Source organism: Onychomys torridus, chromosome 15 (assembly GCF_903995425.1).
Source record: "Onychomys torridus chromosome 15, mOncTor1.1, whole genome shotgun sequence".
NCBI classification, from domain to species: Eukaryota; Metazoa; Chordata; class Mammalia; order Rodentia; family Cricetidae; genus Onychomys; species Onychomys torridus.
In genome coordinates this window covers 3,246,353-3,263,436 of record NC_050457.1, presented here as the reverse complement: position 1 = coordinate 3,263,436, position 17,084 = coordinate 3,246,353, and the positions used below count along the sequence as shown (strand labels likewise).

The 17,084-nt window shown below is 41.8% G+C and overlaps 1 protein-coding gene across 4 annotated transcripts in view; it reads right to left on the bottom strand.

Moving 5' to 3' along the window:
* Positions 1 to 228: 228 nt before the first annotated feature.
* The window catches only part of Fam172a (family with sequence similarity 172 member A), a 430,744-nt gene continuing 413,888 nt past the window's right edge, over positions 229 to 17,084 (bottom strand). For all 4 annotated transcript variants that reach the window (XM_036206787.1, XM_036206793.1, XM_036206790.1 and 1 more), the window contains one exon: positions 229 to 5,869. In XM_036206787.1, the coding sequence (XP_036062680.1) occupies positions 5,727 to 5,869 (143 nt within the window). In that variant the 3' untranslated portion in view covers positions 229 to 5,726. The remainder of the gene's footprint in view (positions 5,870 to 17,084) is intronic.

The following is a 17,084-nucleotide window of genomic DNA, read 5'->3' as shown; positions in this document are numbered from 1 at the left end:
TTCATTCTAGCATGTTGTCTGAAGAAACTTTGAATGATGTTCACATTCCAGTGTCTTTACAAAAGTGCACTTCCCACCTTGTGCTCCTTAAGAAATTAGGTAGAGACAGATTTTCCAGGATTTTAATAACTCCATAAAACAACAACAACAAGCCATGGTCTGCATGTGTCTCTATGCTCTTTTGTATTCAAAACTGGCAGAGTGCCTACAAACTATAGACATTAGCAGTTTAAATCAATTTTCTTTAATGAAATAAAGCCAACCTTATACACAAGTACACATTGCACACCAGTGGAGATTTACAGATGCAAAACAAGTTTGAAGCACTTAAGAATATTTATGGCAATGCCTTGAAGATTTTGAGAATGAAAAGTCTATTTCATAGAAAAAAATTACAAACTTTCATGGAGTCCAGCACATACAGAGCACCTACTATGTTACAGGCACTGAATAGACATACACATATTGTAGATGTTGTCTGTAGATTTCAGTTGAAATGAACAGGAATGGACATAAGTACTCCGTACAAAGCTATGTATATGTGAGACATATATATGCATATATGCACATAACTTTTTTCTATTTGGTCTTAAAAAAACCCTGAGGTATTTTAAGAAAATGAACTTCATATTCAATGGTAATTAATCTGGACTTCATTTTGGCAAATTATAATTTGACCAATACTTTTTCTTCATAGTATGAAGAATTTTAATTTTAGTGCAGCAAAAAATGCTGTTCTTCTTAACCCACTTTGAAGCAATGTTTGCGAGTCTACAATCACATCTACACGTTAATCTCTGGTTTTGCCTTCAAACAGAATTCTGTTACAAAGAACTTGGAAAGATTTTGAATCTATTCAGAGGAGGAAAATTCTTTAATTTTCTGAGGAGTAAAAACTCCCCAAGAAACTTCATATAGCTTCTTAGATTTTGCTTCGCATACGTGATAAAACATTGATTGTTGCAGTCTGATGACCCATGAAATTTGGGGGTTAGTTTTCTCTTCAGACCAGAGCATATAATTATGCAAATAAAGAGCTGTCACTGATCTAGTGAAATACTCACAAACACATGCACTCTGAAATTGGACAGAAAAGAGAAAATGGTTTGTGATGTGGCGCTGCTGTAGTTTGCTTTCCTGCCAACTTTCCATCTGAGTTCATTATTCAAATTGTAAACTTTAAGGGAGACATATCGTTCTTGGGGTGTTGGGTGTTTTTCACTTCAGATTCTTTGTTTTGGTCACAGAGTAAGTTCAATATCATTTTGCCTATGACAATTTTGCATGTCACCCAATGTAACAGCTATGTAAGAAAAAGCTGAATGATCTGGACAGACAGGTGCATGACCTTCATACATTTCTTCCTAGAAACATGTTTCATAGCTATTTTAAAAAGTTCAAATCCAACAATACAAAGAATATAGTGAAAAGTTTTCCACAAACTTCAAGGCAAGGGTCCAGGAAAAGTTGCCTGGAAAGATATCATGGATTAAGTCAATTTTCATTTTCTAAGTTTTACATCCACAGGGGAATACTGGCCACTCTATGATGTCCAGTTATCAATCAAACCTTCAGGACAGCTTTCTCTAAATAGCATATCTTAAGCTTTTGTGCTCCATTTTCCATTATTATTCCTATAAAACCCTTACAGCGAGAATTAACAAGAATTCTTCATTCTACCAGTCACATTAGCCTTGAGATCTCCCAGTCCCAAAGTTACCATCACACAGGCTGTTGCATAGTTTTAGATGTCATGGAGGGTCCCACTGATGAAATCTGAGAAGTCAAACCACTGACAGCTAAAGACATCACTTCATGAAAGCAGGGGTGTGAAACTTTAAAAACATTGATCCAAAGGAGTCAACGAAATCAACATACATCCCTTCTAAGGGTGAGCTTTAAAAATTATCATTGCCATTTAAAAATGCAGATTTCAAGATAAATGCTGGGATGCTTCGATAACTGTTTCTCTTTGTGGACCTCTCCTAATGCATTTTGTGTTACCCCTTCCAGCACCTTCCAGTAGGTGTACATTCTTCGAGTACAGTGCACAGCAGCTACAATGGTTTAGATCTAAAACCACCTCACAAAGCTAATGCTTTAGGTGGGGTAGCTTTAAGCTCTGTGAAGTGTTCATTAAAAGCCCTTTCCCAGATTCAAACTGATCATTTTTTGAGATTAATAGAATATTAGATAAAGAGATGAACAATTCAAGAGACTACTACTCAGACATTCTATACAGGGAAGGAAGGAAAGAATAACATTTTTTGAAAGGGGTAAGTTAGAGTCTTTTATTTTATATTATGCCAGAGGGTATATAAGTATCACAATTATACCCCCTTTGCCACCCATATTTCAAGTATATGAATGCCTCATGTTTATTTTTTAATCTTTCCCCACAAGACATGAGAAAAGTTTCCAAAAAATTTAGACTGTGAAATTTTATACTGTGAAAGTTACTGAATAGCAATTTTTCTTAAGTGAATTTGGAGTACTGCTTTCCCCAGGAGCCTATCAGTTACCAGTCTAAACAATGATTACACCACACATGTTTGGACTGGAACTCTGCAGTACAAAGAAACATGAAAAAATCCAGTTGTAAAGTAGCAGTGCTAATTTAGTTAACACACTCTGTCACCCAAACCCCTACAGGAGTGAACGGTTTCAGAAGAAATAGCTGTAACAGAAATGTGCATAACTCAGTTACAGACCGAGCCCACTTTATCAAGGTCTGACCATCAGCAGTTTGGGAGCAACTGAATCTTACCAGGCTCCCTTTGAAAAACATTTACTGTATATCAAGGGCTGTTTTATAAATCATTCTGAAGACAAGTTGTTCTAATTTCCTTATCTATTAAAAACATTTGGCTAAAACTGTTATCTTTATATGTGAGCCAAGTAGACTCAGAGAAGTTAGGATACTGTCCGCAGAGCTAGCAATAGTCAGAATAGTAACTATGAACTATAACATTGATGGGCGTGGTCCAATCACTCCCTTTAGGTCTCAGCTTGAAAGTCTCTGTGCAGACGGTGAAAAAGAACTTCTGAGGAGGAATAAGACACAGTTGCTTGTGGGAAAAACCTTTTTTATTTTAAAATGTTAAACAGAAAAGAGATTATAGGAAACTCCTGTGCTTTATTTATTTATTTTTGACATATAAACAAAAATGCATTCTAGGAAGCACAAGGTAGAAATCTGAGAAAAGAACATTATTACAAGTCTTTCAAATATCCAGTGTGACTTTCAAGGACTGCATGTTAGGTCCCTTTAGAAAGCTCCAAAGCAGCTGCCCGGCACTGAAGCTTCAGCAGTACTATTCTGAATCTCCAATTTATGTCTTTCTCAATCTATTTACTCTAAGAACTAAGTATATGGTTAAAGGGGGAAAAAAGAGCCCACAGCCTACCTTTATACCACCCGTGCCTAAAATCATTTTAAGGAGATAATAGGGAGAAGACCAGAGAAGAAATATTAACACTGGCCACCCCTCTGCAGGTGGGGTACCGTCAACTGCTTGTTGTTAGCCCCAGAAAACCGAGGTGAATAGTATAATTACACACATACCGACAGCATCCCAATCAACAGGTTAAGAAATCCTACATTATAAGGAGTCACTTATCTCTGGGGTGCTTTGCCTGGCTCCCCGTGGGTTGCTACAATGCTGATCCACAAGTAGTAACAGACATTTACAAAATATAACTCTGTAAATAGCTCTCTACCAGACAGATAACAAGGTTACAATTCAGTGATTATAAAATGCTCATCATAAGGAATCAGTGACACTCTCTGTACAAGTGAGCGGTCTGGAGGGAAGGGCCAGGAGTCCTTTGGTTCATAGGCTGAGCATATTCGCTTTGCTTTAATCCAGCTGCAGAACATTTGCAATTTATCCCTGCGTAAGTGTTGGCTTTTGTCTTAATGTCACAAAATTAGTTTCTTGTGAATATTTTCATATACTAAAACACCAGACAATTCATAACATCTGGTAAGATATATCCAATCCACACCAATTTTCCAAACCCAGCCATTGGGAAGCTATCATTATTTTTACAGAGCTCACCAATCCTTCCAAAATTAGAAATGTAAAGGGCCACTATGACAGAGCAATGTGCTTGACATTGTTGGAGCAACACATTTTAAACAGCCCAGGAGCTGGGGGTAAAATGCCATTTTGATTTTCCTCTAAGTTGTTTCTGCTTAAGTAATACCAGAAAGATGCCCAGACATGACCACTACCACTTTACTTCACCGGCACTGAAAACACAGAACTAATGAATGCATGTAGATGCCAAGGAACATGAGATATTACCAGTTTTAAAACTTGCTGAAATCAGTTCATAATATTAAAAAAATTCTCCATGAGCTTGTTGAGTCCAGGTTATTCTTCTGAGGCACCAGACAGTGCCTCGGTATCATTTTAGATATACTTTTCCATGTTTTCAAATAAGGCAGGCACATTACTTGTTGAATTTACTTAAGAAAGGATTGGAAGTATTAAATTCACAATCTCACCCACTGGATGAGATTAATCTTCACTAATTAAATTCTTCAAGTAATTAATGTTTAATGTTTTCATTTAAAAGCCAGTAAAATGTCAACCTATTTTATCTTCTGTATTTCACAGTGCTGGCCAGATCCCAGTTGGGTTAAAGGACCTAAACTGTTGGAATTATATGGCAAAACCCTATCAGAAGAAGTGGAACACTAAAAGTTTTGGACCTGAAAGAGAAAATCATTCTCTTTTCCTATTGTAGATGAAAACGGAAACATTTTTAACTTTACTGAGCCTTTCAGAAGGACAAGGGTATGCAGTTTCATTTTCTTGATGATAGTAAAAAATAAATGGTGTAAACGCAAGGGTTTACTACAAGAAAGGTCCAAGCACACTTAGTATGGATTAGTAACTACCACCAATACTCCACATGGTAGTACAGAGAGCAAGCCTTAAGTGTGTCATCTAAATGCCTCTCATCATGTTACATATTTAACAGTAGGGTCAGTTTTTATAAGTTAGAAATTTCACTGAAAATGGGGCTTTATACCTACATCTAAAATATCTGCTTATGTTTTCATTCGAACATACTCTCCTGAAGTCAGAGACATAAAGACTCTCGTTCAACTAAGCAGGGATGTCCAGAGAAAAGGATTCGGATTCAGTACTTTATGAATTTTTATGCAAAGTTTTTCTTTCAGTCTTGAAATGGAAATCGGTCATTACAGGGAGAGAACAATTTGTACTCCCCAAAATTCATCATGGCATTCATGTTCTCAATTTAAACTTGGCATTTCTAGGACCTGGGTGTGTGGCTTTCTATAAAAGAGGGGGGCTTATAAGATGACCCGAGGGAAAAACCTGGTTAAAGTTTGAAGTCTAGAATAAAAGCTTGCTAGGTTTAAGGGTGAGTAAAAATGGGCTCGGTTGAGGCTGGGCAATAACGGCCACACTGCAGCGGGCGGTAGGACCGCGCAGACGCCGCTGGGGCTGCAGCGCCCGCGGCTTGGCAAGGCGCTTGGAAGCCGGGGCTCGCGGGCCTGCCGACCCCAGCGCGAAGCCCGGGCTCAGCCCGCAGGAGACGCGGCTGCGAGTCCATATTGCTTTGACAGTTGCACGCATCTAGAAATAATGCAAAACGCTATTTAGACGAACGTATCGCGACCCTGTGCTGGAGGAAGAAAGCAATCTAATGCGGGCGGGGAGGCTGCGGGCGCTCGGGCGGCGGCGAGCTCACAGCTCCTCGTGCTTGATCCGGTGCGAGCGCCGCGTCAGGGCGGGCTTCTGCGAGCTGCTCTTGGCCTCCGACGCTTCCGCGAAGAACTTGAAGATGGACGGGAAGCTCTTCCAGGAAGTTAGCTCGTGGCGGTCGGTGCCTGCGGAGACACACACGGGATTACAAGGTGTCGCGGGTGTGTGGCCACCCGCAGGCGGCGAGGAGCCCCGCCCTCCCGGGGAGTGCACGGCCACCGGCGAGCTTGCCAGGACAGCTCCGGGACCCAGGTTCCGGCGGTCCCCCCTCCCCGGGCCAGGGCTCGCCCGCTGGGCCCCCGAGGAGCCCCCGGGAGCTCCCGCCCTCCGGGCCAATCCAGTAGCTCAGCGGGAAGGGCCACTCCCTCTCCCGCCTAGAAACCACCCACTTCCCCAGGCCTGGGATTGGTTTCCCTAGCGTGCGGGATCCCGAGTCTACCACACCCACCCCACAGCGCCTCCGTGGCTGGGCTCCCAGGCAGAGTTGGGGAATAATTCCTTTTCTGGCCTCTCCCAGTCTCTGATGTTGGACACGACTGCTCCAGCGAGGTCACGGGGACCAAATCACTGGAGATATTTAATGAAAGGACAGATTCAAAAGGAGACTAGGAGCCTTAAAAGTATTCTAGGCGAGCCACATGCTTTACAGATTTTAGGAGGATGGATCTAGAAAAGCCAGACAAAAAGTGTTTCAAAGAGGACCCACTGAAAGCATTAGGCCCCCTATTCAGTCGGGGTATTCAGAGAAGCGGTAGATTTTCAATCTACCAGGTTATTTCACTACACAGCTTCTGACTGTGGCCTGGGTTGAATGTTATACACTGTTTTTCAAATCAGATGGAACCTTTAGTTTGACAAAGGCGACAAGTGACATGTAGGCATGGGAATACATGAATAACCCGGGCTTAAAAAATATTTGTGATAGCATGTATAATTTAACCAATAACTTCATAATAGATTTTTAATTAAAAATAAAATAATTACAAATACCCCCCCCCCCCATAGAAATTAGCTTCGAAACAGTTAGAATCTTGTCCTCAATCACTTAATTATGCAGATACTGCTTGGAAGTCTCCGAATTCAGGGCCTCTGATACTTTAACATTGTTAATGATAATTCTTTAGTCTGTAATAGTAGGTCATTGCTATGGTTACTCTACAATGGTGCAAGACTTTGCCTTCCCCCTTCAGCTCTTCGCTGAGACCTGGTAACCACATTTGTTGCCTAGCAACAGCTTTGTGACAGTATCACAATCTGAGAGTTATAACAATAAAGATGCTATGGCTGCACTCGGTTGGCCAGAGAGCAGAAAGCTACAGTGTGTACATGTGACTTAACTGTGGGAGCTGTTCCTACGAAGAACTCTTCACAGGTGCCCTTCACAAGGACGGCTCCACCCCCTCTTCTCCGGCCTTATGAACCTGTACTTGGAACTATGAGACAATATTGAAGTCATACTCTGGAGACATATCCTCCAACACCACTGTATTCAGACTGAAAAATGAGGTCATTTCTCTATTTGCTTACGCATTTCTGGAAAAATTCAATTTATTCAGTGGGAGGGATTGATGAGTATAGGTTTTACTGGTAAATCCTGAAGGGCCTCAATGAATTCTAATAACTGTTAATAGAATTCTTAGGGGAAAAAGTCTGACTACATCAGTATGTGTAAAATTACCAGGTTTTTAAAACACACAGAATATGCTGATATCATTTTTTTTTAAAACTAAGTCAAATTATGCCCATCAAGGATTCCTTTGGATTTGGAGGTAGTTATAGTCTGAAAACACAAGCAAATATCTAGATACCTTCAAACCTGTCTGTTTCAAAAAAATGCCATGAGTATTTCCAGAAGGAGGCTCTGCCTCTGGGTAGGTTTATGAAAAGTTTGTCTTTTTCTGTAGACAATCCACTTTCAGTTCAGTAATAACTATTAAATCGCAGGCATGATGACAGAGTAATCTGTATTTCTTCCTTTTGAATGTCCATCCTCAGATGCATGGCAACAACTATTTCCAAACACAGTTAAGCCTTTCCTCAAGTGTTAACTGTTTCTTTCCTCCTCACTTCCTAACCTTCTACTACCACTGGGCATTTCTCCTTAGTGATCAGCTACACAGACCAGTGTTGCCCAGGTGAGGATCCATTTGTAACTTTCCCAGGGAGCTCCTCTTACAATTCTTCCTTCTCCTTGAAAACCAATCCAAACAATGACTCTGGAAGGACTAGGGAGTCAACGATTTCAAGCAATTTGTTAAGTAACTTTAACCTCCCTTTTCCCTAGTGACAATCTTTCTGAAAGATGAACAGATGTCCTTGAGGATAAACTCACTAAAGAATCTTTTTGGCTTCAGCTCATGACACCTCTTGGCTAGCACAGTCCTGGCCTGCAGAGACGGTGCAGGGAACTGAGTCACTCTCTGCAGTCACTCTCGCAGGGATGACCAGACCAGAGGGAGGATTACTAGGAAGTCAAGTAGGCCACCTACTTTAGGTAACTGTGTTAGGGCACAGAAGATGGAATTCTTTCTGAAGAACTGGCATATGTGTTTTTATATCTTTATAAAAATCTCCTTTTTGAGCTGGTGAGACGGCTCAGTGGGTAAAGGGGCTTTCCACTGAGCCTAGCAATCTGGGTTCAGCTCCCAGGACCCACATAGTAGAAAGAGGGAATCGACCCAGGATGTTTTCTTCTGACCTCTATGTGTGCCATGGCATGCACACACACACACACACACACACACACACACACATTGGAGTGTAATATAAAAATTATTAAGAACTCACAGAGTCATCCTTAGAAGAAGAGTTATAGGCAATTAACAGCTGCTGAATTAGGGAGGATCTGGCTTTCCAGGGACAAGCCCCCTGAGGAGTGCTCCCCCTTGCCATGAGCAACACTAAATGGGACACACACACACACACACACACACACACACACACACACACGAGAAGAGGTCACTAATTTGAGGAGAGGTTAACATGGACGGAGTTGGGACTAGAAAAAGTATGGGTGGAAATGTTGTGAATAAAGTACTCATTATAAAATTCATGTATGAAAGTTTTTTAATTCAAAATTTCTAGAGCCAGGTGGTGGTGGCGCACACCTTTAATCCCAGCACTTGGGAGGCAGAGGCAGGTGGATCTCTGTGAGTTCGAGGCCAGCCTGGTCTACAGAGAGAGATCCAGGACAGGCACCAAAATTACACAGAGAAACCCTGTTTTGAAAAAAAAATTTTTTCTTAAGTTTTGGAAGTGGACTTTGTGCATGTGTTCTTGTGTGTGCATGAGTGCGTGCGCGTGCGCGCGCGCGTGTGTGTGTGTGTGTGTGTGTGTGTGTGTGTGTGTGTGCATGTGAAGGCCAGAGAACTAACTACTTCAGGTGTTATTCCTCAGGCACTTTTTTTTTTTTTGGAGACAGGTTCTTTCATTGGCCTTGGAACTTACCAAGTAGGATAGGCAGTGGATCTGTCTGTCTCATTCTGCCTTTCCAGTGTTGGGATCACAAGCACATACCATCACACTCAGATTTCTTTTATGTGAGTTCTGACATTAAACTCATGTCCTGTGGTTGAAAGGCAAGCATTTTACTAATACCATCACCCGTCTGTTACTGGACGGGAACTGTGAACATTAAAAAAGTAGCATTTGGAAGATGCATGCCAGTTTTGGTTCGCATGCACCTTTCAAGTATATGTTTGGATATCATTTAAAACAGTTCGGTGGGGCTGGAGAGGTGGATCAGTGGTGAAAATCACATGCTGCTCTTGCAGAGGACGCAGGTTCATTTCCAGCATCCGCATGGTGGGTGACCATCTGTAACTGCAGATGTAGACTATACAACACCCCACTCTGGCCTAGTGGGCCCTGCCCTGCACAGACATAAGTGCAGGCAAAGCAACCACACACACAAATGTAATTAAAATAAACATTAAAACATTTCAGGGACAAAGTTGAAAATATTGACAAATTAATAGAGAATCTGCACACAATAGTGCTCAAAGAACAGCAACTTAAAATATTTATTTTTAAATTATGACTATTGTGTTTTTGTGTGTATTCACATGTGAGTGCATGATTTTGAAGTCCAGGGGTGTCAGTTAGAGTTAGAGTTGTGAGCTGCCTGTTCTGGACAGCTTTATGTCAACTTGACACAAGCTAAAGTCATCTTAGAGGAGGGAACCTCAATTAAGAAAATGCTTCCATAAGATTGGGCTGCAAGCCTGTGGAGGATTTCTTAATTAGTGATTGATGTGGGAGGGCCCAGCCCATTGTGGGTTGGTGGTCCTGGGTTCTATAAGAAACCAGACTGAGAAAACTAGGGAAGCAAGCCAGTAAGCAGCACCCCTCCATGGACTCTGCATTTGTTTGTTTTATCCTCTGCCATCTTTCTAGCTCCATAAACAAAGTGTCACTGAATGCTCACAGAGCAGGAAGAGAGGGCAACATTGTTCTATCTTCTGCCTTCTCTATGTCACTCTTTCTGATAGTAACCAACCCAAGTGCTCCTTACAAGTCAGTTGTGATGTTTAGTGTTAACTGTCCACTTGACAAAGTCTAGACTTACCAGAGAGCTGGCCTCTGGATGTGCTCCTTGGGGATTAATTGCATTAATCTAGGGGGGAAGATCTACTCCCCATGGGTGGCACTACTTACTGGCTGGGGACCTGGGTTTGCAAGTGGAAAGGGAGCTGAGTAGCCTGTAGTTAGTGCTCTGTGCTTCAGGTTCCCAGTCTCCTGACTTCCCCGCCCTAATGGGCTGTACCCTTGATTTATGAGCCAAAATACCATTTTCTCAACATTAAGTTGCATTTATCAGGGATTTTACCACAGCAACAGGAGGGGACTAAGAGACTAGCCTTGTCTATGTTCTTATTCACTTGATCTTACTGTGTAGTATTGTTCTCTGTAGAGGGGGGTACATGGGGGGCAATATATAGATATATATAAATATTTAGCTAAAAAATACTTGATTATCTTGGTAGATGTACACTATTTTGAAGTTGAAACCCATTTTTTTCTTGCAGGTTTTTTTGTTTTTTGCCCCCCCCCCCCCCGACAGGGTTTCTCTGTGTAGCTTTGCGCCTTTCCTGGAACTCACTCTATAGCCCAGGCTGGCCTTGAACTCACAGAGATCTGCCCACCTTTGCCTCCCGAGTGCTGGGATTAAAGGTGTGCGCCACCACTGCCTGGCTTCTTGCAAGTGTTTTAAAAAAAGTCAAATATAGGGGGCTGGAGAGAGGGCTCTGTCTTTAAGAGCTTTTTCAGGGGACCTGAGTTCAATTCCTAGTGTCCCCCACCAGGCAGCTCACAACCATCTGTAACTCTAACTTCAGGGGATCTCAGGACTCGGGCCTTTATGGGCAACTGAACTCAACTGCACTTATATTCCCATACATATAATTAAAATAATATAAAAATATTTAAAAAGTTAAGTGTAAATGACTTTTGTATGTCTTTTGGTGCTGGTATTGTCTTCAGGGCTTTTGAATGCTGAGTATGCACTCTGATACTGGGCTATACTCCAAGCCCAGTAAAAGGAGTGTCTTAACATGAAAACCTGTACAACTTATACCGTCAACAAATTCTATAAGAGAGGGTAAGTCTCCAAAAGCAAACAGTCAAACAAGTGATGTTTTACACACACGCCCACACACAAAAGTATGTATGACTTGCCAGATAGGAGGTTTACTGGTAAATTACATGTAATGAACAGAGAGTAGGGACCAAAGAACATTATAATTGTGGAGAAACATTACCAAAAAATATAGTTCAAAAGAATTTCTTGGTCTGAGTCGCTGTTTTAATTATTCCTAGTTACTGTATCTTACATGTCCCAAGACCAAAAGGTTGTGGAGTCATTTTCAACATTCCTCCTGCAATTGACATGTCGGGTTATGGTGAGAAGAGGGAATATCACTGCTCACAACGTCACCTCTAAATAGAACAGAGTGTTTTTATGTCTTTATTTCAGAAAGAACTCTCTCACATGTACCCCTATTTTGTCTCTGTTCTTCCCCACAAGAATGTTTTTTAAAGCAAAAGGTAATGAATAAACATTGTAAGTTACTATAACAAAGGAAGAAGAAAATATGACTGTATGAGATACATTAACAGAGTACCATGTCTAAGATACTTTCAAAATGACAAGGTTTGATTTTAAAAATTGATCTTTAACAAGAGAAAGAGATATGCACAATTAGGAAGCAATAGAGACCCTGTTAATACAGCTATGTTGATAATAACAGGTAAGGGGATTCTTGAGAAAATTTCATATATAAAAATCAAGATTCTGTAATATGTATTAGTGAGCTCCAGTGGGATTAACTAATAAATTTATGGGCTCGCCAACAGTTATTTTTAGAATGTTATAAAGAATCAGAAAGAACTCAAGAGCACTGAGTAACAATGTGCCACCTAAAAAGAAAGCATAACCACTAAAACTTGTCTTAAAATGAATGCTGGAGTTTCTAAAAAGAATACAATTAAAAAATACAAGCTCAATCTGAACAGAGAATGGCTGCTGAGGAAGCCCTGTGGCTTGAAGTGGCAAGTGGGAATCTGCCATAGGGAGGTGTTGCAAGGGTATTGATCAGGACTGCCAACTGCCACTCAGTGAACACGCTGCAGCATAAGACAGGAACATCTCATTCCATTCTAACATGTTTGCAAGTCCACTGGCTTTTTGCTGAGACCCTAAACAAGAGACGTCAGGTCTGACCTAAGAGAGGAGATATGGACAAAACACGGGATGTAGAAACCCCAGACACCAGCAGCTCCTAGGGAAGCCTGTCCTGTGTTTGCTCAGCAACTTTCTGCCAAGTACCTCTTAGCTCTGGTGGGACATAAGAAGGCAAGGAGATCCAAGGAGACAACTCTGGGAAGTAAACTTATTCTTGATGTGAGTAGCACCTTTCGTAGTGACAGGTCTCTCACACTGAATCCCAGGGCAAACTGTCCTAATCAGCCCCTCCTTCCCTCCCTCCCTCCATCCCTCCCTCCCTCCCTCCTTCCCTCTCTCCCTCCCTCTCTACTTTCTTCCACCCTTCCTTCCTTCTTTCTTTCTCTTTCCTTTTTCAATTTTGAGATGGGATCTTACTGTGTAGGTCTGGCTGTTCTGGAGCTCTTTTTGAAGACCAGGCTGGCCTCACATGCACAGATATCCACATGCATACCTCTGCCTCCCAAGTGCTGGGATTAAAGTGTATACCACTAAGCCCGGCCTGCCTTCTTTGGTTTTAATGCCTGTTTCCTCACATGTTACTTAAGACTCTAAAGATACACCAATAAATTGAAGTTTAAGAGTGGGCAAAAAGCCGGGCAGTGGTGGCCCATGCCTTTAATCCCAGCACTCAGGAGGCAGAGGCAGGTGGATCTCTGTGAGTTCGAGGCCAGCCTGGTCTACAGAGCGAGATCTAGGAAAGGCGCAAAGCTACACAGAGAAACCCTGTCCTGAAAAACCAAAAAGAGTGGACAAAAAGGGACTTGGATGAATTGCTCAGCAGTTAAGAGCACTGGCTATTCTTCCAGAGGATCCAGGTTCAGTTTCCAGCACCCATATGGCAGCTGACAACCATTTGTAACTCCAGTCCCAAGGGATTTGATGCCCTCTTCTGGTCTTGGTTGGCATTGCACACAGATGGTGTACATACATATACACAGGCAAAAACACCTATGCACCCATGGGTGAAAAGTTCTCTTTCCTGTTGCCACTTTCTTCTGGTATTTTAGATGATTTAAATATTATTTAAACAAATTTTATTAAATATGTTTGATGTCTATAATACACACAGAGTAAAATGGTCACTCCAGCAGAACGAATTAACATGTCACCTCACACAATTATTTTCTTTCATGGTAGGAACAGCTAAAAATGTTTTTCTTCCCCAAACCACTAATACAGTACTATTGTATCCTGTGCATGTTGTACAGCAGGCACCTAGACTTGCTCATGCTCTGCATTTACTGCACTGGGTTCTCTAGACCACATCAGCTCCCTTCCTCCTCGCTCCCCACCCCACCACCATCTTCATCTCTTTAATCTCTATCTCCCTACATATTTTTTTGAGACAGTGTCTCTCTATGTAGCCTGGCCTGGAACTCTCTATGTAAATCAGGCTGGCCTCTGCTTCTTGAGTGCTGAGATTAAAGGTGTGTACCACTATACCTGGCTTTTATTTGGCTTTTTAAAGAGTTCACATTTAAATTTCTCTATGTCTGTCAACCCCTTAGCACCTGGAGGTCTATCCATAGTGTGACAAATCCCCATTAAAACTCTAATGGCAGTTTCCATGGAAATAGAAAAAAAAAACTTAAAATTTATATAGAACCACAAAACCTCACTAGCCAAAGCAACACTGAGAAAGAGAAACAATGTAGGAGGCATGGCACCTTATAACTTAAAACTGTATTAGGAAGCCTCAGTAATAAAATAGTATAAAGCAACAAACCAGTGCAGAGAGTCTGGAAACCAAACCAGCTCACTTTGACAAGGCCATTGACAGGACTTGAGAGGAAAGGAGAATATCTTTAACAAATGGGGGCCAGACGACTGGTATTCTACAAAAAGTGAGACCATAAACAAAAAAATAAAAATGGACGAGAGATCTAAATACATATTTCTCTTTTAGAAATAAAACTAAACCAAACTAAACACTGGCTCAGTTGTCTGGATCTTTCCTGGTCCTCAACTTTATAGACAATGTGATAGAACAGACATTGTGGGCATGTGATTTCTCCCAGAGCTCCTGACTTTAGTTCATTCACACATGTGTTTACTATATCCTGTGTTCTGTTTCTTGGATCTGGGAGTGTAGTGGCGAGCGGGATATATACGAGCTCTATTGAAGCATGCTTGCTAGTAGAAGATGACAAAAAAATGTAAAGGAACCAAGGAAGACGACCCTGCAGAGTGAGGAAGACAGCTCGATGACAAGATACAACAAAGGGAGCTAAGGGACCAAAGGGGACGGAGACACAGAGTGGGGAGCCATCAATCAGAGCAGAGTACAGGAGGGTTTTTAACAGGGATCTGGTTTGTAAGAGAGTGGGATGAAAAACTTGGGTCAGAGTTCTGTAGAGAGAGTTTGAGAAGAACAGGAAGAAAAAGGTTGTCACAGTTATGGAATCTTTGGGAGTGACAGAAACATGGCGGGTCTGAGGATGACTAATACCTACGAGATCAGTAAGGCACATCTCTGGTATGCCACTGAGGCCACTTTCCTCTTTTGTTCCATGCAGCACACCACCTGTTGGGTGGCACCAACTATGTTCAAGGTAAGTCCCCTCAGGAAAAGTCCATACTGATATACTGTCAAGATTTACTAGTACAGAGCAGACATTTTCTTTCCACAAAGGAGGAAAAAAAGAAAAGCAAGGAAAGACTGAACCCAAGAAGGGTTAAAGTTCAACTATCACTCCATCTCTGACATCCAGAGCAAGTGGTATGTTCCCGAAGGTTTGTGCAGGCCTGCTCCTATAGACTGTCCACATGGCTCACACAGCTTCTGCTCATTACCTGAGGCTTTCCTTTGGCAGATAGTCCATGTTTTCACCCCCTCTAACTTCCTGGGGTCTCTACTGCATCCTAGGCTTTACCTGCTTTGGAACTCTCTGAAGGAGTTCTCATCCTGCCACACAGTTTTGGCACCACAGGCGTCTTTTGAAATCTTGGTAAAATCCCCAATGAATTTATAAGACTCACATTCTGTATGACTATAAAATCCTCATCACACAGACAAAGCCAGTTTAAGTAGGAAGAGACTCATGGGACCATGGTCTTAGCAGCTGCAGGTGGCTGGGCATGAGGAAAGCTTCCCAAGGTGGCCTTGTGTGAGCAGGGCACTCTGAAGCTCTCTTAGAATAGTCTTTCAAATGAACTAAAACTCCATAGCTTTGAACTTGTGATGGGTGAGCTCAGACCAGTTCCTGAGCTGCCTATCAGGACACTTTTCCTATTTTCCCAAAGCAAAGGACTCGGTTTCTTTTTGATGACCCTTGTTTCTTTGCAGCTGGCACACTCTACTCTCCTTGGACACAACTTTGCATGTACTTCTTTTCTTGGGGAACTTTAGGTTTTCTAAGCTTTACTCTTTGCTTTATGCTCACACTTCCCATTGTACTCTTGGTTACTATTCCATACAGCAACAGTCACACAACAGCCCAACTGCTAGGCCGCCTTGAAATCCCTCTTCCATGTGAACTGCTTTCATCTTCAAATTCAGCTTCCTACAAAGTTTTAGGACATGGACAAAATGCAGACAAGTCTTTGAGCACAATGTAATGAACAACCTCTAGCCCAGTTCCCTGTAGTGTCTTATTCCTATCTGAAACTTCGTAAGCACAGGCTTAATAGTCACACCCATCAGCACTCTGGTTTTCTGAGAGCGCATCAGAATTACAATTTACGTGGGCTTAAGCATTCTAGAGCTTCACTAGCCTGGTCTCTAAACTTCGGCAAATTCCAGAAACCACTGGCAAAGGCTCCTGAACCATGTGACTGAGTGGTCACAGTAACATATCCACATCTTTGTCCTTCTTTTCTGAATCTGTCACATTTTTTTATCCCTATGATAAACACCTGAACAAAACAAAAGGAGAAGATTGATTTTGGCCAATGCTTTTAGTTTATCATGACAGGCAGGTATGTGGAATCACAGCAGCTCACACAATGGCAACCAAGAAGCTGAGAGACGAGTATTTGCCTAAGTACAGAGTTTTTATGTGAACATAGTTTTATTTTTCTGCAACATCCGTGAGTGCTGTTGCTAGTTGTGTGTGTAGTTTTAAGGGAAACTGGCATGGCTTCCAGAGTCATTATATCACTTTACCTCTTGCTTTCTGTATCTGAAGGCCCAGTTTCTGTTTTTGTATTAGAACAGAAAGGCTATTTTTTTCTGTTTATTCTTTGTTTTTCTAAACTCATACTCAGGCACACAGTTCCTTTGGCTTTCCCCAGACATTCTAGAGTAATCATTCCTGTATCTATTGTACTATGCAGAATTAATCTTGTCAAGGACAGATGCCACCTTTGTCCTGGGCTTTGACCACATTGGGTAGTTTATTAAAGGTGGGGTGGGTGGCTTGGCTCTTCTGTTACTACCTTAATTTCTGGAGGATCTAGAGACTAAAGTTAGCACCACACAGGTGCTCAATCACTTCAATGTAACTGAGTCTCAATAAAAATTCTAGATACCAGGGCTGGAGAGATGGTTTAGCAGTTAAGAGCACTGGCTGCTCTTGTAGAGACCTAGGTTCCATTCCCAGTCCTCACAGCCCTTTGGAACTCGGGTACTAGATCAGATGTCCCTTTCTGGCCTCTCCAGGCACTGCAGATATGTA